The sequence below is a fragment of the Vulpes lagopus genome, chromosome 12 (genome assembly GCF_018345385.1).
Source record: "Vulpes lagopus strain Blue_001 chromosome 12, ASM1834538v1, whole genome shotgun sequence".
In the NCBI taxonomy this organism is placed as follows: Eukaryota; Metazoa; Chordata; class Mammalia; order Carnivora; family Canidae; genus Vulpes; species Vulpes lagopus.
In genome coordinates, this window is record NC_054835.1 from 58,699,722 (window position 1) to 58,726,507 (window position 26,786).

Consider the following 26,786-nt stretch of genomic DNA (forward strand, 5'->3'; position numbering starts at 1 on the left):
GACACCTCCCTACCACCCAACCTCCTCTGCATCCTGATGGGGAACAGGGCCACAGGGAAGCAGGGGGTAGTTACTGGCAGCTCTGGGAACTTTTTATTAAAAAAAAAAAACAAAACAAGTTTTTAAAAATATGATTCATGTGCCACACAATTCACCCATTTAGAGGGTGCAATTTATGGCTTTTAGGACATTCGTAGATATGAGCAACCATCACCACAGTCGCAGAGGGGCCCACGACACAGAGGGAGCGGTCCCACGGTTCACACCCTGGTTTCCTTCTAGGAACCCACTTCCAAGCCCCAAGGAAGTATCTACAGTTACTGAACAAACCTCAGAGGTCAAAGATCTGTCAAGTTATTTCCTGGATGAGAGCTCGACTTTTCCCCCTCCTCCTTGCATTAGTCTTCGGTGCCTGAGCTTTGAATCGTGGAGCAAGTCACGGGGCTTGAGGAAGCAGACAGCCCGCGGCAGCCCAGGTTTGGAGGGCTAGGGCCCCCTCCCGCCCCGGGCCCCGTCCTACCTGGCCACGGAGGGACACCAGACCCCAGCCCACCGCGAGGGGCGCCCGTGGAAGCCAGCGTGAGCATCTCTGGGTGAGCACTCGCTGCAGCCTGGGCTCCTCGTGGGGATCGTGGGGGGCCGTTCCCACGTCACAAGGACCTCTGGCCACTCTTTTCCACTTCTCTTACTTGACGAGGGCTGGTTAGCTCTGGCTTTCCAGCGTTTTTAGTGCACAGACCTCTTGGGGAGGCACTTGACTCCACCTGGGCCGGCTTGTTATTCCAAATGAAAAGGACCAAATCACAGGGATGCAGATGTCTGAGAGGAAGGCCCCCCGTCTATGCCCAAGGTCATCCCTGCCGCACTGGCAATGACGGGGGAAAAGTGGAAGGGACCTAATGCTGGCCCATAGGCCGCTGTGCTTTGCTCATATCATTGAATCCAGCCACAGGTAAACAAAGGAAGGAGTATGTGTCAGGTGCACGCACCCACCTGCCAGACCTCAGGGACGCGGAGCTGGAGCTGCAAGCTAGCAGCATGCCCAGCCTGACACTGTTACAGATAGTTAGAGTCAACAGTAAAGATACTGTTTATGTACAGTCGCTCTTTGCACAAAAGAATCCCGTAAAAGTGGGTGCCTATTTGTAGACACGTACAGGTGTAGGTCGTGGCCTGGCACGGTCCTCCGGGCACAGACGGATGCCAGGCTGCAGCCAGCGGGACCGGAGTGACTCCTCAGTGAGGAATCTGAGGTGCCCACTGCTGCTTCTGCGTGACGGGTGCATGGGTATGTTGTGCGTCTGCGGGACTTTTTAAATAGGCTCGAACTAGGGGCTCCTGGGTGGCTCGGACAGTGGAGAATCTGACTCTTTTTTTTTTTTTTTAAGGTTTATTTATTTATTCATGAGAGATACAGAGAGAGAGAGAGGCAAAGAGGCAGAGACAGAAGCAGGCTCCTCACAGGAGCCCCACGTGGGACTCGATCCCAAATCCCGGGATCATGACCTGAGCCGAAGGCAGACACTCAACCACTGAGCCACACAGGTGTCCCGAATCTGACTCTTGATTTCAGCTCAGGTCATGATCTCAGGGTTGTGAAATCGAGCCCGGCGTCAGGCTCTGCACCGGCTCTTGAGCTCTAAAAAACAACAGGGCATCCCCGGAGGCTCAGCGGTTTAGCGCTGCCTTCGGCCCAGGGTGTGATCCTGGGGTCCCGGGATCGAGTCCTGCATCGGGCTCCCTGCGTGGAGCCTGCTTCTCCCTCTGCCTGTGTCTCTGCCTCTCTCTCTGTGTGTGTCTCTCATGAATAAATAAATAAAATCTTTAAAAAAATAAAATAAAATGAAACAAAAAGATAAAAAACAACAAAATATATGCTTGAACCAATCCAGGATTTACAAGCATTTTAGGATGATTTAGATGGATTAATGGTCTAGTGACCTTGTGCCAGGGCCAGGAGGGAGGAAAGAGACTTAGGCAGGGACGCAGCTATGGAGGTGGCTCATTGCAGAGCCGAGGATGCCCAGGGCATGTTCCTCGGGTGAGAGGCTGGGTGGTGCCCTCCAAGGTCTTCCCAACAGAGGATTAGACAGTGTCAACACCCCTTCCCCCAGGGCCCCTGTTCAGGTACTTTAAGGGTGAGCAGCTTCGTGATCTCTACCTAGACAGACTGGGAGCTTGTGACCCTAGCCAGGGAGTTTGCCCAGACCCGGTGCAGCTGAGCCCCTTCGGACACCTGCCCATCTTTCATCCACACCCCTACGGGCCAAGAGCTGGTGCTCTTTACGACTTACTCTGAGTCCTTGTTTTTTTTTTTTTAATTTTTATTTATTTATGATAGTCATACAGAGAGAGAGAGAGAAGCAGAGACACAGGCGGAGGGAGAAGCAGGCTCCATGCGCCGGGAACCTGATGTGGGATTCGATCCCGGGTCTCCAGGATCGCGCCCTGGGCCAAAGGCAGGCGCCAAACCGCTGCGCCACCCAGGGATCCCTGAGTCCTTGGTTTTATTTATTTATTTTTAAATTTATTTATTCCTGAGAGACACAGAGAGAGGCAGAGACACAGGCAGAGGGAGAAGCAGGCTCCCTTCAGGGAACCCGATGCAAGACTCGATCCCAGGACCCGGGGTCACACCCTGAGCCAAAGGCAGACGCTCAACCACTGAGCCCCCCGGGGCATCCCTGTTTTAGATTAAAAATGCTTTGGAATATTCCTTTCCAAGGGGTCACTCTCTAGCATGTGTCCTGAGTGTCTCAGGACAAGTGTCCTGATTTTTCACACCAAGGGAAAGCGGTGTGTTTTCTTCCTTCCCCCAGCCCTACTTCCCAGCTGATCGCCCCCGACCCCCTCACTGGGACTGTGGGCACCTCCTCGGGTTGCTGGGGTGCCAGATGGGGCCTCCAAACCCTCCCATTTATTCCAGGACAGTGTCCCTCAACCTTCTGCCATCCTCGTCCCTAAGGAGCCTTGGGAGACACCTCCTCCCTCCCTGTGCTCCCGCGAGTACCATCACAGGTGTACTGAACATCTGTTTATGCACAACTGTGCTTTGCACATATAAGAATTTTCACCCAAGAACCAGTTTTCGATCCTTGGGGGCTCTATCGCCCCCGTGGAGAATGCATGTTCTAGATCAATCTTGTAAATCAGCTCCCCGGGGTCGAGGGCAGTTCCCTGCGCTTTAAAGGCAAATGCAGTGTCTTCCTGACACCAAAAGAAACTAGTTCTGCTCTTCTCCAGATAGACGAGGAATTGATCTGAAATCATCCATAAGGATGGATCCTCAATAATCACCACCGGCCCCCCTGCCCCGATCATGGGGCACCAGGGCCAGGGCGAGCTCACCATCCTCTTCAGATGGGTTGTTTCCTCCCTGCCCCAATGACCTGGGGAAAGGGGGTTTGATTGTAAAGGCCTCCCCGTGTTCCAGCCTCTGTGGCCACCACCCTTCCCTCCCAGCGTCCCGGGGCGCCCAGCCATGGCGGCACTGCGCCGCACCGAGTCCACACTGACGGCCCTGGACGAGGAGACGCTGTGGGAGATGATGGAGAGCCACCGCCACAAGATCGTGCGCAGCATCTGCCCCAGTCGCCTCACCCCCTACCTGCGCCAGGCGAAGGTGCTGGACCAGCTGGACGAGGAGGAGGTGCTGCACAGCCCGACGTTCACCAACACCGTCATGCGAGTCGGTGAGGACCCCCGGGCCCACGCCACTGGCCTCGGGCCTGCTGGGCCAGCTCAGCTTCCTGTCTCGCCAGCTCCACACAGGCTGTGCTGCGCGAAGCCCGGTGTCAGGAGTGCAGGACTTTAGGGACCCACGTTCCAGACCCGAGGGACGTTGTAGTGTGTCCCCAGAGCTGCTATGTCAAATGGCACAAGACCAGCAGAGATGTATTTGCTCATAGTTTGGAATCCAGGTGTGGGCAGAGCTGCCTCCCTTGAGGTGTCCGGGGGTGTGCCCTTCCTGCCTCTTGCTGGGGGCCTGCAGGTGGTCCCCGGCTGGTGGCCACGTCCCTCCGGTGTCTACCTCTGTCCTCACGTGGCCTTCTCCGTGTCTCCTCTTCTGTCTCTTATGAATGTGTTTGCCATTGGACTCAGCAGTTGTAGGGCCCCCCTGGGTAGTCCAGGCTGTTCTCATCTCGAGATCCTTGATGTAATTACACCTGCAAGGACCCTTTTTTCTTTTTTTAAGATTTTATTTATTTATTCATGAGAGACCCAGAGGGAGAGGCAGAGACACAGGCAGAAGGAGAAGCAGGCTCCATGCAGGGAGCTCGATGCAGGACTTAATCCCAGGACCCCGGGATCACACCCTGAGCCGAAAGCAGACACTTAATCACTGAGCCACCCAGGTGTCCCGACCCTTTTTTTCAAATAAGGTGCCATTGACAGGTTCCAGGTGGATGTGCCTTTGTGGGGGCCACGATTCATGCACTGCAGATGTCTCTGGAGCCAGTCCTGACAGTCTGATTAGCTCCGTTTATTCACTGAGAACCAGGGAAGCGAGTGGCTTCACCCTGTCGGGTTGTTAGGAGATTGGATGAGATGGTTTATAGGCTATTCCTCTCCGAGCCAGGGCCGTAGGAGGCATTCGGGGTGGGGGTAGCTATCACCAGGAGTTTATTTCTTCCTGTTCCTTATGGGCCTCAGATACAGGAGGAAGGAATCCAAGCCCCTAAGTCGGGCTGAGAGCGGTGGAATCGGGTGGGCTCACTGGCCCCGGGGCACCGGCCTTGCTTTCTTTGTGCCACGGGGAGCTTCGTGCAGTGTCTGCACGCGTCCACCCAATGCCTGGGAGGTCTTGACAGCAAAGGTCCTCTTCGTTAGTCTTTTATGGTCAACTCTTAGCTCTCGGGTTGTGGTAGCTGCTCAAGGCCTATCAGTCTGGCCCTTCCAGGGACTGGCTGCGGACCTGTCACTTGAAAGGACCCACGAGAGCGGTGAGGGCACCTTCCCCACCCCACCCCAGGGATCCTGGAAAACTGCTTCCACCTCCCGATCCTGGACGGGCGAGGATTTCCTCCACCGCTCCACGGTGCACCCCTGGGAGCCCACCCGGAGCCTTGGTGGCTGACACCGCTCTCTCGCCCAAGGGCACTTACTGGACTTGCTGAAGACTCGAGGGAAGAATGGAGCCATTGCCTTCCTGGAGAGCCTGAAGTTCCACAACCCTGACATCTACACCCTGGTCACTGGGCTGCAGCCCCAGGTGGACTTCAGCAACTTCAGTGGTGAGGACTGGGCCCTGGGGGCGCTTGGGGGTGATGCTTGGCAGGGGCTTCATCAGAGGTTCTGGTGCCTGCATGCTCTTCTAGATGCTTCTCCTGACTGCGCCCCCCAGGCCCCTCTCCAGCTGAGGTTCCTGTCCCTGTGCCCCAGCATGCCGGGGGTGACGACACCCCCACTAACCATGGTGCAGGTGGTAGGAGACAGACGCTGTGGCCTGTGGTTCTAAAAGATCTGTCCCAAAAAATAAATAAATAAATAAAATAAAATAAAATAAAATAAAATAAAATAAAATAAAAGATCTGTCCCTAACTACACGGTACCAAGAGGAGACTCCTCCTGGGACACGGAATCTGCATTTGAGAGGCAGCAGCGGGAGAGAGGAAGCTGGACTCCCTGGGGCTCCCTACGTGCTCCTGGTGCGGCCTCAGCCTTGCAGCTTGCTCACGTGCAGGGGGCGGCTTCTGCTGGGAGAGGCCCCTGGGGGGGGACGAGGGGTGGATGGGGCAGCCTTTTTGAGGCTCCCCTGGAGGAGCTGTTCAAAGATTTTGTACACAAGGGACCAACATCACCAGAACCTAGATGAGAAAGCTTTTCTGCCTGTTTGGCATCATAGTGGGTGGTTCCGTTGGTTGGAGTTCAGTATACAGATTCGTGTTCCTCGTTGTATTTTCCGGTCATCCTATTCTTAGGATGACATGGAAATGAGTAAGCACAGAGCAAATCTTAGCTGATGGTGGGGGGAGCGGGGCGGGGGGTGTGCTGGGTCTGCAGAGCGGGGTCCCACGGGGAAGCAGACGGGACAATCCTGATTCCCACGGCACCTGTTATGCTGTCATATAACCAAACACAGAGTCTGGTTGAGCCTGGGAGTTTTTGAGGAGACCCGCAGATGAGGGTGGGGGCTCCTGCCTGAGGGTCCGGCGCGGGCAGCAAAGACCCGGGCGGGGGGTGAGGAGGGAGGGCGAGGTGGCCCACCCACGCCTCCTCCGCAGGGCTCATGGAGACGGCCAAGCTGACCGAGTGCCTGGCCGGGGCCATCGGCAGCCTGCAGGAGGAGCTGAGCCAGGAGAAGGGGCAGAAGGAGGCGCTGCTGCAGCGCTGCCGGCAGCTGCAGGAGTGCCTGGGCCAGGCCGAGGCCCGCGCGCAGAGCCTGTGCCAGCTGGAGGCCGACCACGACCGCATGAAGCGTGAGGTCAGCGCCCACTTCCACGAGGTGCTCAAGCTGAAGGACGAGATGCTCGGCCTGTCCCTGCACTACAGCAACGCGCTGCGGGAGAAGGAGCTGGCCGCCACGCGCTGCCGCAGCCTGCAAGAGGAGGTACTCGGTGCCCCCCCCCCGCCCGCCGGGACCCCTCCGCTGCCGGCCCGTAAGCCCCCCGGGACCAGCTGGCCTGGGAGGTGGCCTCGCTCGGGAGGCCGGACGGGGGCCCCATAGCCACGGGCACACCTGGGATCCACCTTGCTCCTGCTCGGCCGGGAACCTGGGGCCCGTGGGCCCCTGCCCGCCCCTCCAGCGCCGTTCTCAGTGGCGCACACTGGGTCTGTGTCCTCAGTGGGGCCCTCGCACCCCCACAGCGCCTCTGCCCATTTTTCTGCTGGGGGCCGCTATCTTCTGGTCGAGCTGCAGGAGCTCTTTAGATCTCGAGGACGTTCATTCCTTGTCATTCTGGCATCTGTCGTTTGCCTCTAACTGCGGCCTGGTATGCTTGTTCTTAGTTTTTAAATCTTCATTGAGAAATAATTCCAAATCTGTTAAAATACACAAGTATCGTTGACCCTTGAACAACACTGTTTGAGACGCAGGAACCCACTTAGACCCAGTTTTCTTTCTGTAAATGCAGCGCCGTGAATGTAATTTCTCTTCCTTATGATCTCCTTAATGGCCTTCTCTTTGCTCTGGGTCGCTTTATTGTAAGAACAGAGTTTACGATACCTGTAGCGCACAGAACGTGTTAACCGGCTGCTCGTGAGGTCGGTGAGGCTTCCAGACAACCGTAGCCCATTAGTAGTTAATTTTCTGGTCAAAAGCACACATGGACTTTTTTTTCTTTTTCTTTTCTTTTCTTTCTTTTTTTTTTTTTGAGAGGCAGAGAGAGGATGGGGGAGGGGCAGAGAGAGAATCTCAAGCAGGCTCCACGTCCAGCAAGAAGCTCCATCTCGTGACCCTAAGAGCATCACCCCGAGGTCATGACCTGACCCCAAATCAAGAGCCAGATGCTTTGCCAAACGAGCCCCCCTCCCCAGGCGCCCCACAACATGGATTTTTTTTAAGGATGCAGGGCCCCCTCTTTTTCTGTGATAAGACCACTCCCCATCTCGGGTTTGTCTCACGTCCCCTCGTGAGGAGATGGGGGGTTATACCTCTTTGGCAGGACACTGGGCCTGGCTGCCGTTGCCCACTGTGGCAACCTGCTTAGCGCCCCTCGCCGGGAACGTTAATGTCACCCACCTGGAGCAGGTGCTGCTTCCTCTGCCTTGATCATGATCCTTTTCCTCCAGCCTGGGGTGGGTGGGGGACCCTGAAACCAGCAAGCACCCTGCTCCTCATAGACATTTCCCTGCTAGACGGCCTCACTGGCGATCCTTGTCTGAATTCATCTTCACTCTGGTGGATGCTCAATGATGAGCCCCATCTCCAGTGACCCCCTCTGGTCCCCCCGTTGGTCCTCAACACCCTGACCACAAGGAGGAACCTTTGACTCCCCCAGCTCATGCGTCTGCTGTTGGCACGGACACGTGGATTCCGATTTCCAGTGGCCTGTAACATATTACTGTTCTGAATGAGTTTGCTCAGACTGTCCTAGATTTGGCCAGTGGGAGCCCCTTGAATCTCCTCCATGTCCTGTGGCACGGCTCCCCATTTTATGAGCACAGACTCCCTTTCTGGCATCACAAGAGTTTCCAGGACCGTCTCGTCCCCGTCCTGCCGCAGCTCTGGGCTCAGGCATTTCCCGGAAGGGCCTTGGAGTCTCCCCCAGACCAAGACCTGGGCTCTAGGTCTGCTCTTTGCTCCTGGGATGTCTTTGCTCCTTGGCCCTTTCCAAGGACAGAACTAGGAAACGTGCATGTAAATATACGCATACACATAGACGCGCGCGCGTGCGCGGGTGTGCACACACCCTTATGCGTGCGAGTATGCATGTCCACAGACATACTTGTATTTCAGAAACCGTGAGGTCACACCCACGCCTCTAATTCCGGTCAATCCCCAGGGCGCGTCCCTGCCTCCCTCATTCCATACTGGGTGCCCCTTCTTCCCCGGTGAGAATCCTCCCACCCACACTAGCGCTCGCTTGCTCAATCCCTTAGTGCACGGAAAATACTTTCCGATTAGCTGTGCCCCGTGAACAAAGCTGCCGAGAAGAGCCGGGGGTTTGCAGTTCACGAGCTGCCGGGGCGGCCCGGCTCTCGATCCCTTTCCTTCCTCTCCATCCCTTCTCCCTCTGCTCATTGTGGCTACAGTGTTTGAGATATAATCAGGTTCATTGGCTTAGGTTTATTTTCAGTTTTAGATCACCCCCCCTTTCAGGTCTTAATGATTTAATATTACTTTTTAATTTTTTAAAAATATTTTGTTTATCAGAGAAAAAGAGAGAGAGAACGAGAGACAGATCGAGTGCAAACAGGGGTGAGGGGCAGACAGAGAGAAGCAGACTCTGCTGAGCAGGGAGCCTGATGACCCAGGGCTTCATCCTAGGACCCTGAGATCACAACTGAGCCAAAGGCAGACGCTTACCCGACGGACCCACCCAGGCTTCCCTAGTTTTACTTTTTTAATACGTGGAGCACAACACTCCTAACCCAGGTGGCCCGTAGCAGGCGCTGTGTAATTGCTTACAGAAAATTTGCTAAGCAGATGTCGGGAGGGAACAAGTTCAGGAAAGGTTCTTCTTTCTCTTGACCCCAGAGCGTGGGCTGACTCCACCCTGACCTCCAGGCTTCCTGGGTTTGCCTCTTGAGGAAAACCCCGTGTCTCCCTTGGTTCCAGACCTGAGTTTCCCTTAAGGCACCATCCTGCGGGGTGGAGGCCAGCAGGACCGACCTGGCCAGGTAGTTTCCAGAGGCCCACAGCCCGGGACACGCAGCCTGCCGGGCGGGAGGTGGCACATATTTGCACACGGATTGTGAGCACGTCCGCATAGACCAGTCATCTCTGCTCCGTCTGACTTGATTTCTTCTTTATTCTCACTGATTTTCACGAATCCTGATTCCCTTCATGCAATGTACTTAGCGGAATATGGAAAGGCAGGGAAGCCAGCGAGCGTGCTGAGGACACTCGCTCCCTGGACACTTGCGCCGAAGTGAGCCGATTCCCTGGGTTCCTTGCTCTGGTCCCTCGGCCCCACCCCAGTAGAAATAAAGCTAGAAACACCTTCCTCCTTCACAAGAACCGTAACTGTTCACCGGGTAAAACTCTCGAGTGGATTTTGAAAGCTTGGGGGAGGGACCCTTCTGAGTATAAGCAGCATCTCCTCCTCGAGGATGACTCCCGGGCTAGCAGACAGCCTGGGTTCACGCGGGCCTTCCTCTCGGCCTCCTCCTGGCAGCTCTACCTGACGAAGCAGGAGCTGCAGCGCGAGAAGATATCTTCCTCCCATGAGCGGGAATCCCGAGAGCGGTCCCTGCAGGTGGCCGGTGGCCTGGGGCCCGGGGACAGGGAGCTGAGCCGCCTGAAGGAGGAGAATGAGAAGCTCCGGTCGCTGACATTCAGCCTGGTGGGTCCCCGTCCCTTCCCGGGGCAGCCGGCCCGGGGCTCCCGCAGGCAGGGGGGTTTCGCCCAGGGAGTCCTCGTGGGGGTGACTGAGGACTGGGTGCCATCCCGAGACACTCCACCCCCTTCCCCGTCCTGCGCTGCCGTGAATGTGGGCAGGGTGGACAGCTTGCTGGACGTGCCGAGCAGCGCCCCCCACTCCGCTCGTGAGCTGCTGCTGTGCTGGCTTAGAGGGAGCCAGGCCGATGGTGAACGACGGGATGCAAGATCATGCGTGGGGGCCTGTCTGCCCGCAGAATCTGCTGAGGTCCCACCCACGTGTGCTCCGGGGGGCAGTGGCGGCACCAGTGACGCCAAAGCTCCGGAATTATGCAAACCCTCTGCCTCTCCTCCTCCGCGATTCCTTTCAATCAAGAACATGTCTATTAATAGAGCGATTCCTTCCAATGACTAACGTCCCCTGGGTGCCGAAGGCCCTCCCTGGGGAGTGGGCCAGAGAGGGACCGGCGTGTCCCTTGGCGGGTCCCCTGTCAGAGACCGTGCCGGCGGGCATGTGGCCAGAGCGGCCTCCGAGGGGGGATCACCACCCCGGGGGACTTCCAGTTTCCTTCACTTCCTGCCCTGGATCACGGAGAAACAGAAGGGAAATGCACGTTTCCCGTTTTGGTCGTGCACCTGCCTCCCCCGCCTCCCCCCTGCCTCGCTCAAGGATCCCGCTGAATCCGTCCCCACACCCCCGCCCCGAGGTTTCCTGCTGCCTCTACTCGGGGCAGAGTGATGGGGCGCCTCCCGGGGGGGCCCTGGGCTGACCTCCCTTTGCCCAGGCGGAGAAGGACATTCTGGAGCAGAACCTGGATGAGGCCCTGGAGAGCAAGCAGGAGCTGGTGGACCGCATCCACTCTCTGAGGGAGCGGGCCGTGGCCGCCGAGAGGCAGCGCAAGCAGGTGACCCTCGGGGGCCGCGTCAGGGCTGCTCAGGCAGGCGGGGAGGACAGGCTTTGCAGATGCTCGGCCCTTGCGGAAGCTTCTAGAGCACGGACTCACAGCCCAAGGCCAGCGGTCCCGTCTGGTTTGTGGGTGATCAGAAAACCACCGGACAAAAGAGCACCAAAACTCAGGGCGCCTTCCAGTGGGGGGAGCCCTCAGGGTGGGCGCCAGGGTTATTTAGTCGCTGCAACAGCCAGAGGAGGACCAGGAGGAAGGGGATGGAGGGAGAGAACGAGGCAGCGTGGAGGGAGATCATTTATGTCTTTTGGGACATGGAGTAAACGACACGGGGTCATACCTGCACCACCCAGGTGCGTAGGGATCACCATAGCAGCGCCTCGAAACTCAGCATTTAAGAAACGAGCACCTCTTTTACCCCCTGCCCCCGAGGCACCCCCGCCCCACTCTCCGCCTGACCCCAGAACCCCCCGCCCTGAGTGTGCTCTGTTTGTCCCCGGCCAGTTCTGGGAGGAGAAGGAGCAGACCCTGCTCCAGTTCCAGAGGACGAAGGTGGACTGCGACATCTACAAGGAGAGGGTGACCGCCCTGCAGAGCCAATTGCTCCAGCTGCAGAAGGAGCGGGACCAGGTACCTCCACGGGAAGGGCCCCAGGGCACCTGGGCGGCTGGCTGAGGCTCCTCCCAGAAGCCCTGGGGGGGTTGACCCTGGGCAGGCAGGTGCCACAGGGCTCTCTGCACACCCCCCTCCTGCCCAGGATGGCTGGTGCCCGCCTCTCCTCGCCTCTCCCCCACGGCTGTCACCCCCAACACACGCTACGCCCCCCCTCCCCTTCCTGGCTCCCAGGCCTACTCCGCCAGGGACGCAGCCCAGATGGAGATCGCTCAGAACCTGACGGAGAAGGACGCCCTGCGCAGAAAAGTGTTTGAGCTGACAGACCAGGTCTGCGAGCTGCGCCAGCAGGTCCGCAAGCCGCAGGCCGAGTCCCTGCAGGGGGTGAGTGCTTCCCTCGGCACCCACGGGGAGGCGGGAGGTGCCAGGCCGCTCGAGGCCCTGGCCCGGACCTCGGGTTTAGCCATATCAGCCACGCGCTGGCTCTCGTGGGTGAACCTTGTTGCCAAATCGTTGAAGATGCACAACTGGGCATCTTGAGCCTGTGTCTGCAGTTCGTTTTGTGGCAATCTTTTTTTTTTTTTTAATTTTATTTATTTATGATAGTCACACAGAGAGAGAGAGGGGCAGAGACACAGGCAGAGGGAGAAGCAGGCTCCATGCACCGGGAGCCCGATGTGGGATTCGATCCCAGGTCTCCAGGATCGCGCCCTGGGCCAAAGACAGGTGCTAAACCGCTGCGCCACCCAGGGATCCCGTTTTGTGGCAATCTTATGCAAGTCGTGGGAGACGTAGCTTGGCGGAAGGTTCTGGAACCTGTAAAGCACGGTGTTCCGTGGAGAATGAAAGCCTATGACACGGCCGGATATCTGGTAGATGATACTTCTGTAGATGATGCATTCCTGACATATTTGCAAGCCCGATGTCCACGAGCTGACTTCCATGTAGGAAGGGCAAGAGCTAAAATGTTCCCAAAGAGTGAAAATAATCACGAAACCTCCGATGACAGAGTATCAGCAGCTCCTGCTCCAAAAGAGATGAACTAGCGTTCACCAAGCTTTCCTGCTTTCCGTTTCCTCCGTGGTGGGCTCCTGCTGTGCCGGCGGGGCCCTGTGCTCCGGAGGGGACATGAGGGGGACTGCCTGCCGGGTGGAGGTGGGAGGTGGAGGCGGCAGGGAGGTGACTTGCTGGAAACGCCCCCGAGAGCATCCAGGGGGAAACCCACCTGAACCCAGCATCCTGCGCCCCGTCCTCAGCAGCCTAAGCAGGAAGCCGGCGCCAGGGAGCCCTGTCCGAAGGGGAAGCAGCGGCTCGTGCGCATGTTCGCCATCTGCCCGCGGGATGACAGTGACTACAGCTGCCCCAGCTCCACTGAGGTACAGCTGGTGCCTCCTCGGTGGCTGGAGGGGGGGGTTCCTGGCACACAGTAGGTGAAGCGGACGTGGGCCTGCACTCAGGTCTGCACTGCACACCTGCCGTCTACCGGTGTCTCCCTCTGCATGTGACCCTCACAGCCCGGCACTTGGCCTCTCTGGGCCTCAGTTGCTTTGCATGGGAAGTGGGACCATGCTACCCACCACGCAGCTTTATCCATTAGCGGCTAGGAGGGCTCCTGGCACACAGTAGGGACTCCGCTAGCGTGCCTCTCTCTGTGCTGTGTCCCTGTCACCGCCTCTGCCCTATAGGCACCGTGGTTTCTCACTGTTGTCCGTCGTGCCCAGTGGAGCAGCGGGGAGGTGGCGCGGGGTGCCCGGGGGAGCCCTGTGCCGACCTCTGTCCTGTCCCCTTCCAGTCTCAGCTCTGCTCCGACCTGAGTGCCACGTCCAACCGTGAGCTGGTGGACAGCTTCCGCTCCAGTAGCCCCAGGCCTCCCAGCCTGCAGTCCCTGTACAAGCGGGTCACAGACGACTTCTGGGAAGACCCTTGGTCTTTCAGGTAACAGGCAGGCAATGGGGGTCCAGATGCCATGGGCCCTGGGCTGGGACACGGGCCGAGGGCTGGGCAGGTGCCAGGGGCTTGGAGTCTGAGCAGAGAGGCGAGCGACGCAGCCTGAGCTGTCCTCTTCCCATGCTTTCCAGCAGCTTCCCAGAAACCTTGCAGGTGGACCAGGGGCCCTCCCCGGGGGCGAAGGCAGGTGATGCAGACCTGGATTACGAGATCATAGACAGGGCAGGTGAGTGCACCCCACCTGGGCCTGTGCAGCCACTCACCTCCCCTGGGCTGAGCAGGAGGATAAGTGAGAAGAGGGGTGTTCAGGGAGGCTGCCGAGAGACCCAGTACCTCTGCAGGGGTTGGGCAGAGGAAGCAAGCGTCACTGCTGCCCGGGCCCGGGCTCTGGGAAATCCAGGCTACCTGGCCATTCAAGCCCATGCCCTGTTTACTGGGCGTCCTTTCTGTCTCCCCTCGAAGCCTAGGGAGTTGTGTTCAGCTCAGCAATAACCTTCAGGCAGCTCCAGGCATATGTGTTGTCTCGCTGTCCCTCCCTGCTCTGATCTGGGGACACTTAGGTTCCCCAGAGATACCGGAAGGCAGCAGGCCTCTGTCCCCTCTGCTCCTGGAAGAGGCACCTGCAGGGAGCATCTCTCCTCCTGGGTGTTGGCCCCTGAGACCTTCCCACATCGCCTATGGCTTATTCCTCATATTTGTGACTTGACCGGTCTCCTTCTCAACCTTGGGCCCCACGCAGCCTCCTCACCTTTTCCCCCTGCACACCTGCCCCCAGCCTCGGGCCAGGTGCACCTCAGGTGCTTCGCGCCCCGTCTGGAATTCACCCCGGTGGCCACCAGGGGGAGCACGCGCCTCGCGCTGTTCAGAACAGCGGCGCCGCAGGGCCCCGGGGTCGGGGCTCCCTGTGGGTCACTGGACCAGAACCCTGGCCTGTGCGAGGCCATTGGCATCTTTAGAACTAGGGCCAACCGAGAGGGTCCCCCCAGGACATATCCATCCTGGATGCGATGCCCTTTCTTCTGTCACACTTCTATATAACGTCCCCGTTTCGTAGACTTTTGGTGGAACTGACCTCAAATACATCAGGACTAGGCTATTTCCCTTGGCTTTGAATGTGATCGCGAATGGCGTGTAGCCTGTGAGCTGGGCAACGACAGCAGGCGGCCACCGGTCCTCGCTGGCTGGCTGGTTCTCGCCCCCCTACAGTCGGGAAGAGCAGCCACGTCCTTGCAGGAAGGTCAATCCCCGGGCTCGGGGTTGGGGTGCCGGTGGGGGTGGGGCTGCTTCACAAGCTGCACATTAAAATACAGAGCCCCGAGGGACCCCGGGGCCGTCCAGTCCTCGGGCTGCCGACTCTGGGGCCTGCGGTGGCCAGCTGGGCAGCAGGAGGGGCGGGCAGCCGATGGCCTGCGCTGGCAACTGCTGCCGGGCAGAGATGCGGGTCCGGGCAGAAACGTGGGCCCAGGGTTGTTCCAGATTTTATTTTATTTTTTTAAGTGTTTATTTTAATCACCCAGTGCTCATCACAACAAGTGTCCTCCTGAATCCCCATCCCCTATTTCACCCACTCACCCCTACCTAGATCTGATTTTTTTTTTAAGATTTTATTTATTTATTCATGAGAGACGCAGAGAGAGAAGCAGAGACACAGGCAGAGGGAGAAGCAGGCTCCATGCAGGGAGCCCGATGCAGGACTCGATCCCAGGACCCCAGGATCACAACCTGGGCCGAAGGCGGTGCTAAATCGCTAAGCCACCCGGGCTGTCCCAGATCTGATTTTTAAGGAAGCCAGAAAGCCAGCGTCTAGCTGCCCTCTCCTGTAAAGTGTTGGCAACTCATCCAACTACCCCCTAAGGATACCCTATAGGTCAAACCCCACTCCTGTTTGGGGGAAGATGAAACCAAGATTCTAGGCAGTGAGGAAGGGAAGAGGCAGAGGAGGCTCAGCCTCAATGGAGGGAGGGGATGGGCTGGGGTAGGGGCGACGGGTTACCCATCCCGTAGGCAAGGCTCCAAGGGGAGGGGGAGCCCAGGGGCTGGCAGCTCTGAGCCCTCCCCCTCCATGCAGACCTTCCTGAGTGTGAGAGCAGCCTGCAGCCATTCTCCGGGGGCCTGACCACCTTGTCCAGGTGAGCGGTGGGAGGGGGCCAGGGTCAGCAGGTGGCAGGGCAGAGTGAGGACTGGGTCCCATCACTATTGGGAGGTGACAGCCTTCCTGAGGATAAGGTCACAGCTGGGGGTATGTGTGTGAGAGAGAGAGAGAGAGAGAATTCCAGAATGCTGGGGCCCGTGGGGTCAGGGCCTTGCCTGACCTGCTCTGGTACCTCGGGGGCTCCATCACCTCCCGTCCTGCAGCGGCGTCCCCGTGCGGAGGAGGCCGGCCCGCAAGATCCTGAGCCAGGTCACCGTGCTGGCCTTCCAGGGGGACGCGTTGCTGGAGCAGATAAGCGTCATTGGTGGCAACCTCACGGGCATCTTCATTCACCGGGTCACCCCTGGCTCAGCGGCGGACGAGATGGCCCTGCGCCCCGGCACCCAGATCATGATGGTAGGTGTGACCCCAGCCCTGCAAACCCCCAAGGATCTCCGGGCGGGGTCGGCGGCCACAGCTCCCACTGGTCAAGGATGTGTTCTCAGGGTGGCCCACGCTCCCGCTCGGGCTGAGCTGACACTCACTGGGAGGCTCCGTTCCGGTTCCTGCCGCCCGTCTGGATCCCTGAATCCCCATCACCTGTTTCCCCCCTCCCTCCCCTCCCTCTGTGACCATCAGTGTGTTTTCCATAGTGAAGAACTGGGTTTCTGGTCTATCTCTCTTTTTTTCCCTTTGCTCATTTGTTTTGTTTCTTAAATTCCACATACGAGTGAGATTACATAGTATTTGTCTTTCTCTGACTAATGTATGTCGCTTAGTGCAATACCCTCTAGCTCCATCCACGATGTTGCAAATGGTGAGGTTTCATCCTTTCTGATGGCTGAGTATAGCCCAGTGTGTGTATAGACCACATCTTCTTTTTTTTTTTTTAAGATTTTGTTTATTTATTCATGAGAGACAGAGAGGGAGAGAGAGAGAGAGGCAGAGACACAGGCCAAGGGAGAAGGAGGCTCCCCGCAGGGAGCCCGATGTGGGACTCGATTCCAGGACCCTGGGGTCACGCCCTGAGCCGAAGGCAGACGCTCAACCGCTGAGCCCCCAGGTGTCCCAAGATCACACCTTCTTTTTTTTATTATAATTTTCTTTTTTTATTTTTTATTTACTTATGATAGTCACACAGAGAGAGAGAGAGGCAGAGACACAGGCAGAGGGAGAAGCAGGCTCCATACACCGGGAGCCCGACGTGGGATTCGATCCCGGGTCTCCAGGATCGCGCCCTGGGCCAAAGGCAGGCGCCAAACCAAAGAAAGGCTGCGCCACCCAGGGATCCCAAGACCACACCTTCTTTATCCATCCATCTGTTGATGGACATCTGGGCTCCCTCCATAGCTTGGCCACTGAGGACATGGGTGCTATGAACGTCGGGTGCAGGTGCCCCTTCAAACCGTGTTTGTGTCCTTTGCCTAAACACCCAGTAGTGCGAGTGCTCATAGGCGGTAGGGCGGCTCTATATTTAGCTTTCTGAGGACCCCCCCCACACTGCTTCCCAGAGCGGCTGCACCAGCTTGCACGCCCACCAGCGGCCCAGGAGGGCTCCCCTCTCCCCACATCCTCTCCAGCGCCTGTTGTTTCCTGTGTGGTTGATCTTGGCCGCGCAGACTGGTGTGAGGTGGGATGTCGCTATGGGTCCGATTTGCACTTGCCTGATGATAAGCGACGCGGAGCATCTTCTCATGCGTCTGCTGGCCATCTGGGTGTCTTCCTTGGAGAAACGTCTGCTCATGTCTTCTGCCCGTCTTTGAACTGGATTATTAGGTTTTTGAGTGTGGACGGTGAGAAGTTTTTCACGTACTTCGGATACTCACCCGTTATTGGATAAGCCATTTGCTAATATCTCCTCCCATTCCATCGGTTGCCTTTTGTTCTCATTTATTTTCTATTTATTAAAGATTTTTACTTATTCATGAGAGATAGAGACAGAGAGGGAGAGACCCAGGCCGAGGGAGAAGCAGGCTCCCTGTGGGGAGCCCGATGCCAGACTCGATCCCGGGACCCCGGGGTCACGCCCTGGGCCGAAGGCAGATGCTCAACCACTGAGCCCCCGGGGCGCCCCACTTGGTTGCCTTTTAGTTTTGCTGATTGTTTCCTTCACTGTGCAGGAGCTTTTTATTTTGATGAAGTCCCTTGCCTGGTAAGGGGCGGCGGGTCAGCTAAGAGGTTGCTCCGGCCGAGGTCAAAGAGGTTCCCGTCTCTCGTTTCGGTCTCGTTTGAGTCCATTTGACTTTATCTCTGTGCGCGCCGCGAGGCAGTGGTGCACCTTCGCGCTGCACGTGGCTCGTTTCCCCGACACGACACCGGGTGTTGAGAAGATTCTTTCCTGCTTTGCCGAAGGTGCGTTGCCCATAAAGCTGTGGGTCCGTTTCTGGGTCTTCCGTCTGTTCCACGGACCTGTGTGTCTCCATTTGTGCCCGTGCCCTGCGGTCCTGAGGACGACGGCTCTGCGGTATCTTGAAATCCAGAACTGGGATGTCTCCAGCTTTGGTTTTCTTTTTCAAGGCTGTGTTGGCTGCTCGGGGTCTTTTGTGGCTCCATGCACATTCCAGGATTCCTTGTTCTAATTCTGTGAAAAACGCTATTGGTATTTTCATCGGGACCGCATTGAGCGTGCACATCGCTTTGGGTAGGAGAGACAAACAGTATTTGTTCTTCCAATCCGTGAGCTTGGAATGTCTTTCCACATTTTTGTGTCGCCTTCAATATTTTTCATCAGTGTTTTATAGTGTTCAGAGAACAGATCTTCTACCTCTTTGGTTAGGTTTATTCCTGGCTAACTTATTATTTTCGGTGCAATTGTAAACGGGATTGTTTCCTCGATTTCTTGCTCTGCTGCTTCATTATTGGTAGATCGAAGTGCGGTGGATTTCTGTACATTGATTTTTGTAACCTGTGACATCACTGAATTTCTATATCAGTTCCAACAGCCTTTGGGTGGAATCTTTTGGTTTTTGTAAATAGGATATCATGTCACCTGCAAATTGTGGATGTTTTATTTCTTCCTTACCAATCGGGATGCTTTTTATTTATTTATTTATTTTTGTCGTCTGATTGCTGGAGCTACAATATTTTTTCATTATAAAAATATATCTTCTTGGGCAACCCGGGTGGCTCAGTGGTTTAGCGCCGCCTTCGGCGTGACCCTGGAGTCCCAGGATCAAGTCCCGCACCGGGCTCCCTGCATGGAGCCTGCTTTTCCCCCTGCCTGTGTCTCTGCCTCTCTCTCTCTGTATCTCTCATGAAAAAATAAATAAAATCTTTAAAAAAAATAATATATATATATATATCTATATATATATATATATATATCTTCTTGGGATGACTGGGCAGCTCAGTATATTAAGTGATTGATTAAGTGACTGCTTTTGGCTCAGGTCATGATCTCAGGGTCCTGAGATGGAGCCCTGAATCTGGCTCAGCAGGGAGTCTGGTTCTCTCTCTCCTCTGCCCCTCCCCCTGCTTAGCCTCTATCTTTCTCTCAAATAAATAAATAAGATCTTTTAAAAATATATATGTATGCATATATTCTCCTAAACTTAAAACAGCCCAGGGTTAAGCGAATGAGTAGAGTGGAGTGGATGGTGAGAGCCCCGTGCCCATGGCCTTTCACCCCCAGGACAGCGGGGCGGGGGAGCCGTTGCCACGGCATCTACAGGGCGGGGGGCCAGGGATGCTACTCAACATCCTGCAGGGCCCAGGGCCGGCCCCACAGCGCAGAACAATGGCCTTAACTGTCGATAGTCCAAGCTGAGAAACTCTAGCCTGGGGAATGCTCTAGAGTGGAAGTTCCCCTTGAAGAGTGGAAACTGGGTCCTCAGTGGTCATCTCGGCACGCTGCGTGTTGGGGAAGGGCTGGTGGTTGAGTCTCCCTCTGGATGGGAACTGTGGCCGCGGAATCCAGGTCAGAGGGGCCGACCCTGGTGATTTGCCCTCAGGTGGATTGCGAGGCCACAGAGCCCTTGTTCAAAGCCACCTTGGAGGACACAACCCTAGAGCAAGCGGTTGGACTCCTCCAGAGGGTCAATGGCTTCTGCTGCCTGTCCGTGAAGGTCAACATGGAAGGTACACACTCCCCACCCACCCACCCGGGAAGCCCACCCCCTGAGACTTGAGCCACTGAGTCCTGTGTCCATGAGCCCCTGGCTGTGCGATGCCAGCCCTCCCGTGCACCCCAGAATCAGATGGTGCCCCAGTGTGCAGAGGGCTGCAGGGCAGCTGGGGATCTCCTACCCACTGGCTCTAGCACCACAACGGCTTCCAAGACTCTAGGGCAGATTCCTTCCTTCTCTCCTGCTTTCACATTCCAGAACCTTCCTCGTGCAGGATCACAGCCCCGGGCTTATCTTTAATCAGGTTATAAGAAGTTGGTCCAGGACCTGGAGGCCAAAGTGGCTACCTCAGGGGATTCCTTCTACATCCGGGTCAACCTGGCCATGAAGGCGCGGGCGGAGGGGGAGCTGCAGGTGCGGTGCAATGACATCCTGCACGTCACCGACACCATGTTCCAGGGCCGGGGCTGCTGGCACGCCCACCGCGTGGGGCCCTACAGCACGACGGGCGCCGAACATGGCACCATCCCCAACTACACACGGTGAGCAGCTCTAGTGCCCCAGCACCTCTCCAGGTTGGGCCAGGGGGCTGCCCGACTTCTTGTGGACGACCCCTCCTCCCCAAGAGGAGAGGGTGGGCATGATGAGACACCTCAAGTGGAATCCCTCTGTGCCACCCCCATCACTGCTTAGAAGGGGTTTCTTCGTGGAATGGGATGGCCCTTCATCCTAGAGCATTCTAGAGCATTCAGGACCAGTGTGGCATTTGGGGCTGGCTTACTCAGTCACGGGGGGCCGCCTTGGGCCCTGTGGGATGTTGAGCGGCACCACTAGACACCAGTAGTGCCTCTGGCCCTCAGTTGTGACAATTAGAAGTGTCTCCAGACATCTCCCAGTTAGTGTCTCCTGGGGTTGGGTGACCATCATTCTGGCGTGTCCAGGACTATTTTGGCAAAAGCATGGAAAGTCCTGTGTCCTGGGGAACCCCTCAGGCCTGGGCCAGCTGGGACAAGGGCCACCCTCCCTGGGAGCAGCATCTCCCCTGCCGAGCACCGTGTTCTAGATCAACCATAGTGCACAGAGCAGCGTCTCACCCAGTACCCCAAAGCCTCATCACTCTCGGGGGTGCCAGGCTGTCGAGGTTTTAGGGCGTGGCCCAGGCCCAGGCTCACCCAGAGTCACCCAGGTCCCAACTCAGAACAATTCCATTGGCAGCTGCAGGGGTTAGCTGCGGGTTCGCGGTTTTCCAAAGGCTGCAGGGGACCACGGTGGCCGCCGGGTGGAGAACGGCTGCCTGGGGCCACAGGGGGTGCTCCGGGGCCACTGGCTCAGGGCTGTCCTCCTCTGCGCAGGGCTCAGCAGCTGCTCATCGCCCTCATCCAGGACATGGCTCAGCACACCACCATCGCCCGCAAGGTGAGGTGGTGACATCGGCCAACCCGGATCCCAGACGCAGGGCCCTGCTGGGGTGGGCCCTGCCTCTCTGTCCTGGCCTTCCTCCTCCTGGCTCCTGTCATCTGGGGGTGGGTCCTGGCCCCATGTGGCGTGGGCTGGCAGAGGGTGGGTGCTGGCCTGGGCGCCCCGGGCTGCTGCCCCCACGGGTGTGACCTGGCGTGTCTCCCGGCCGTCCCTCCAAGCCCTCTCCAGGGCCTGCACATACCCAGCCTGCAAGCTCCTCTTGTGCGCAGGTACATCACATCTGCTCTCTCTGTCATGCTCCCAGTTCATCCCATTTGCCTGCCCATCTGCACCCCCTCCTACTCCCTCTGAGGTCCCCACAGAACACCCAGCTGTCTCCCAGCAGGATGCTAGGGCAGCTTCCCTGGATTGGAGCAGGGCCAGGCTGGGGGACCCCGACTCTTCCCTCCTGCTTTATGCAGCCTGCCGTCACTTTGGACGCCATGCTCAGGGGGGCCCTGCTCGGGGGCTCTGCCTGAGGACCCTGCTCCGCCCCCCTCATCTCCCACCCTCTGGCATGCGGCCTGGGCCTCCTGGCTATACAGTGGGCATGGCCTGGTGGTCCGGGCAGCAGCTGAGATTTGGCAGCAAGGCCAGGTGCCAGCCCTCCGCCCTGTGCAGATGGCCTGGACACCTGCTCGTCCCTCTTCCCTCCTCCAGCAGTCCTCCGGGGGACCCCAGAAGCTGGTCCGCATCGTCAGCGTGGACAGAACCAAGCCCAGCCCTCTGCGCTCATCCTTTGATGGGACCCCGCTGCAGCCCAGCAGGCTGGAAGGTGAGGCGGGTGTCATGGCTCAAGGGGCCCCTTGGTCGCCACTGTGTGACGAGTGTGGCCAGTGTGGCACGTACCCCAATCGGGTCCAACCGTGCAATGAACATAGTAGAAGTGGATTGAGGGTAAGGTGAATTGTTTTGAGAAGATTTTCTTCTTTTTGGCAAGTGTTTTGGGTGCATGATGGGAAAAGAGAAGCACAACCTAGGAGCCCAAGGACCGGGAGGGAGGGAGGCCTGGTGCTGTGGGTCCCACAAAGGTGAGGACGCCAGGGGCCTTGTAGACCGCGGGGAGGGAGGAGAAGTGCTTTTCTCTATTCCCGCTCCGGGCCTGTGCAGCTGAGCCTGGAGGGACACGGAGTCGCCTAATCAACGGGTGCAGGGAAGCGCCACCCCCGGTGGGGGTGGGGGGGACACCAGTGTGGGGAGCCGGCCCGCTCCCGCCTCCTCTCCCCCACAGAGCCCTCCACCGCGTGCTTCTGGGCCGAGAGCTGCTTCACCCTGGTGCCCTACTCCCTGGTACACCCCCACAGGCCCAGCCAGCCCCGGCCCGTGCTCTTCGTGCCCAGCGTGGCGGGGAAGATCCTGAGCGAGAAGCTGTGCCTCCTCCGAGGGTTTAAGAAATGCCCAGCAGGTACGTGTCCCTGGGAGCCCCCGCCCTCATCTGTCAGGTGGCGGGACAAGGCTTGCCTTCTCTCGGGAGGCGGCGGGAGGTCACCGTGCCAGTGTCCCCGGGGCTGCAGCCTTCAGGCTTAGAACAGCAGAGGTTTATTCACCCGCGGTGATGGGGCCCAGAAGGCTGAGGTCCAGGTGTCCCCGCACCCCCCAAGGCCGTCGGGGGGAGTCGCTCCTTTCCTCTTCTGGCTTCTGGCGGTGCTGACGGTCCTGGGGTCCTTGGCTTGTGGCTGCGCCACTCCCGCCTCTGCCTCCTTGTCAGTGGCCTCCTGCGTGTCTCTGTGTCATCCAGGGTCTTCTCACGAGCAACCAGTCATGGATTTAGGGTCTCTCTTGCTCCAGGGTGACATCGTCTTCATTAACCACATCTGCAAAGACCCGATTTCCAAATAGGGCCCCGTTCCCAGGTTCCAGGGGCCATGCACCCTGGGGGGATGCTATTCAATCTGGTGCACTTACCGCTGGCAGATACATTTGTGCTCAGCTGGGGCAGGACCCCGAAAGGCGCCATCCACCCGCTGCTCACCTCCAGCGCTGCCTGGGGGAGAGTCTCGGGGAGGAACTGGCCGTTTGGAATCCTGGATCCCAGGGGACAGGGCTGAGCTCCTCGTGGCAGGAGAGCAGCGTCGTGGGAATCTTCCATCGTTGGCTTGTGGCTGGCTGAAGGGAGGCCTTGGGTGACCACCGGAGGGGGCGGGAGCCTTGCCGCAGCCCCTGGGGGTCCCTGTGGCTCCTCTAGCGGCACCTGCCCTGTGCCAGGCTCCCTGCGGGAGAGGCGGGCTCCTGGAGACGGGCGGCCGGGCTCTGCCGGTCAGGCGGGGACGTGAGGGCGCACCGGGCAAAGGTGCTGCAGGTGCGGCCCTGGGGGCGGGAGGCCCGCGAGCTGGGGTCCCCACGGCTGGGGGCGCAGGTCTGACCCGGGACAACAGTGGCCACGACACAGGCTGTTCGGGAAGACGGGCGAGCGCGGGCTGTGCTTCCCTGGGTTTATTCAGGGCAAGGGCTCTCCCTCCACCTCGGGCTGACAGTCCCGCGGGGCAGCCTCCCCCTCCGGTCACATTGGGGGCCCAACATCCTGGCTCCGCCCCCCCAGACGCATGGCCTCCCCCGGGGGGACGGCCCAAAACGCCTCCTGGGGGCACAGCCGCCCCAGCCAAGATGTGCGGACCCAGGGGCTCCAAGGATTTCTAGGTCGAAGAAGCTGGATTTGCGCTTGGGGGCGGGGGGGCAGGGGGGGCGGGCCTGTGGTGCTGGGGGAGTCCCCGGCCACCCACATGCTGGCACTGGCCAAGCACCTGCTGGTCCGATGGCCTAGGGCGAGCACCGTCACAGGCTCCTCTGAGTGCCAAGAGCACAGGGCCAGGTTCATAAAGAGGACATCCTGGGAGGGCGTCCCCCAGAGCTGGGGGTGGGGGCATGTTCAGCACGGAGCCCCCCCAGGACCTCACCGGCCCAGTGTGTGATGTCCCTGCCCCTGTCACCTTCAGAGTACTTGAGCCAGGAGGAACACGGTGCCTGCAGCCAGAGAGGGGACATCATCCAGGAGCGGGAGGCATCCGGTGGCCGCTACTGCGTGACCCGCCGGGCTGTGGAGTCCCTTATGGAAAAGGTAAGGGGCAGGGGTGGGGGCTGCTCTGGGGCTCTGGGACCTCCATCTCCAAGGATGGTGGCAGGACACGGCAGGAAGGACCGACCCTGAGATCTGGGGGACGCTGGCCACCAACCTGCAGGTCGAGGACAGCTGGTACGGTGCTCGCTCGTGTGTGGCTCAGCATTCAGGGGGCGGAGTGCAGAAGCACCGAGCCCCGTCTCTGCCATCTGGCATCTGTGGGACTTGGGCCGAGCCTCTTACCTTCCCTGAGCCCAATTCCTCAACACAGGAGATGTTAAATAGCATTAACTGAGTAACAAGGAAGATGGAGGTAACGCTCCGTAATTTAAGGCTCAAATATGTGAAAGGCAGCTCACCGTGAACCACGTTGTTTTATTTTAATTTTTAATTTTTTTTAATTTTTTTTTAATTTTTTATTTTTTTAAAGATTTTATTTATTTATTCATGAGAGGCACACAGAGAGAGGCAGAGACACAGGCAAAGGGAGAAGCAGGCTCCCTGCAGGGAGCCCTGATGCAGGACTCGATCCCAGGACCCCGGGGTCGTGCCCTGGGCTGAAGGCAGACGCTCAACCGCTGAGCCACCCGGGTGCTCCAACCAGGTCTATGTGGATGTAACGGGGCCAGGCCCAGCCGCCCGCCAGAGGCTGGTGCCCCTTTCCCAACCCCGGTGCCCACAGAGGCTAATGGAACCTCCCGACCCCTCGGGCTCCAGCCTCTCATGAAGTTTCCCTCAACCCCAACAGCTCGCCGTTCCTCGGTTCTCCAGGTGAAAACCCAAAGGGACACACTCTTGAGATTGCACAGCAAGTGCCCTCCTACACGACAGAGCATCCCTGCCTTGTCTGCCCACCACCCCTCCCCGGTGTGGGCTCCGTTCGCTGCCTCTGAGGCTGAGGACCTCTGACCCCCGTCCCCCGTCCCTTCCAGAACACCCACGCCCTCCTGGACGTCCGGCTGGACAGCGTCTGTGCCCTGCACAGGATGGAGATCTTCCCCATCATCATCCACATCCCCATCAACGAGAGGGCGGCAAAGAAACTCAAGTAGGTGCTCCCTGAGGGCTGGTGGTGGGTCTGCGTGCCTCACCCACGCAGTGGGGTACGTGGCGGGGTCTCCAGGAGCTCACCCAGCACCAGCCCCTCGAAGGGTGACAGGGCGCGACCCCCACAGCTTCTGGGACAAAGACCTGCTGCCCACCCCCAGGGGACAGCCTGGAGGACGGTGAGGCGAGGCCTGGACCCTGCCTTTCCTTGCCTAAGGCCACGTGTTCGCTGGGGTAGACGCTGACAGTCCACCCGCCTTAGGTGAGGAGGGGCTGAAAACCAGCTCGTGGTTTCCGTGGTTTACGGCTGGGGCCGGCCCAGGCGTCCTGCTGCCCCGATAACGTGTCAGCTGAGCTTGTAAACTAGACCGCGCCCCCACGGGTGCAAGGTCATCTGGGGCCTGACTCCCGCCTCCTCTGCGAGCCCTCACAGCAGGGCGTTTGTGCAGCGCTGTCGCCTGTACGCTGGTCCCTGCAACTCCAAGCTGGTGGCAGCCTCCTGGGGCGCCTCCCTGAGCGTGTCCCCCCATGTCCGGTCTGTGCAGGAAGGTCCTGCAGCGGCTCAGCACCTCCGAGGAGCAGCTCCTGGAGGCGGGCAGGCAGGAGGAGGGCCAGCTGGACCGAGTGCCCTGTCTCTACGGCAGCCTGGCCCCCGACAGCTGGAGCGATCTGGAAGGCCTGCTCGGCTGTGTCCGCGTGGCCATCGCAGACGAGCAGAAGAAGGTTGTGTGGACAGAGCAGAGCCCCCGCTGATGCCCCCGGCGTCCCCTCTGAGTCCCTGTGGTTTGAGCTCAGAGCCTCTCAGGCACAGCCTTGGGGGCGCTCACCCGACAAGCCCAGCTCTCCGGGCATCGGCTCCCCTCTCCATTTGGGGTCCAACCTTGAACCCACAGTACACGCAGGTCACAGATGAACACACTCGAACCATCTGCCCACTTTGTGCAAACGGTCTCCTCCTCCTACGAGGCTTGGTTGCCGTGTTCTGAACCAGAGGCCCCGAGAACACTTCTGTGGTGGAGGCATCTCCTGTGCCCTCCCAGAACGGGAGGCCCCAGATGTCTCCAGAAAACCACTAGTCTGACCCAAATCTTCCCTTTTGCATTTCAGTGTGCCAAGGGGCTTGTTCTAAAGCCACTGAGGCAGCAGGTTGGTAGCCCTGGTGCTCCCCAAAGTCACTGACCCCCCTGCCCAGAGCAGAGGTGCAAACCCCCCTGTGATCCTGGCGAACTTTCTCAGCTTCTGATGGCTGAGACGTGCTTCAGGGACTCAAGTTTAGGAAGTACTAACTGGGTTAAGTACACCGAAGTTTAGGTGTACAAACTGGGACACGGGGTTTCCCAGCAATGGAAACTACTTGCAGTGGGTTTGTGCCTGGTGGCCACCGTACCTGGTTCAGGGACCCAGGCCCCCCCGACCTGGCTTTGCCTCCCACAGTGGTGGACTGAATGTCATCTTGGCACCAGCGGCCCGGATCTGAGCGCCTCAGGAAGCTGCTCTGGAATTCAGGCTGCGTTACCATAAACAAGTTCAGAAGATGAACTTCTATGTTATTTTATTCAAATAAAAAGCTTTTACCATGCCCTGG

At 58.4% G+C, this 26,786-nt stretch overlaps 1 protein-coding gene across 1 annotated transcript; it reads left to right on the forward strand.

The window, feature by feature from the left end:
• Positions 1-472: 472 nt before the first annotated feature.
• On the forward strand, positions 473-26,091 carry CARD14 (caspase recruitment domain family member 14). The gene is made up of 21 exons (XM_041726950.1): positions 473-593; positions 3,434-3,692; positions 5,097-5,234; positions 6,225-6,550; positions 9,780-9,947; positions 10,768-10,887; positions 11,392-11,517; positions 11,734-11,883; positions 12,759-12,875; positions 13,292-13,434; positions 13,578-13,672; positions 15,515-15,575; positions 15,802-15,994; positions 19,528-19,654; positions 19,946-20,183; positions 20,994-21,057; positions 21,760-21,874; positions 22,331-22,504; positions 24,033-24,154; positions 25,087-25,202; positions 25,747-26,091. The coding sequence occupies exons 2-21, from the start codon at positions 3,482-3,484 to the stop codon at positions 25,952-25,954; spliced, it is 3,012 nt and encodes a 1,003-aa protein (XP_041582884.1). The 5' UTR covers positions 473-593; positions 3,434-3,481; the 3' UTR covers positions 25,955-26,091.
• The last annotated feature ends 695 nt before the right edge of the window (positions 26,092-26,786 follow it).

Bases quoted from the DNA above. Each gene is read 5' to 3' on its own strand.
- CARD14 (XM_041726950.1), top strand. From the start codon at position 3,482: ATGGCGGCACTGCGCCGCACCGAGTCCACACTGACGGCCCTGGACGAG. The intron at 13,435-13,577 runs GTAACAGGCAGG...CATGCTTTCCAG, and splicing joins GAAGACCCTTGGTCTTTCAG to CAGCTTCCCAGAAACCTTGC. The intron at 15,576-15,801 runs GTGAGCGGTGGG...CCCGTCCTGCAG, and splicing joins GGCCTGACCACCTTGTCCAG to CGGCGTCCCCGTGCGGAGGA.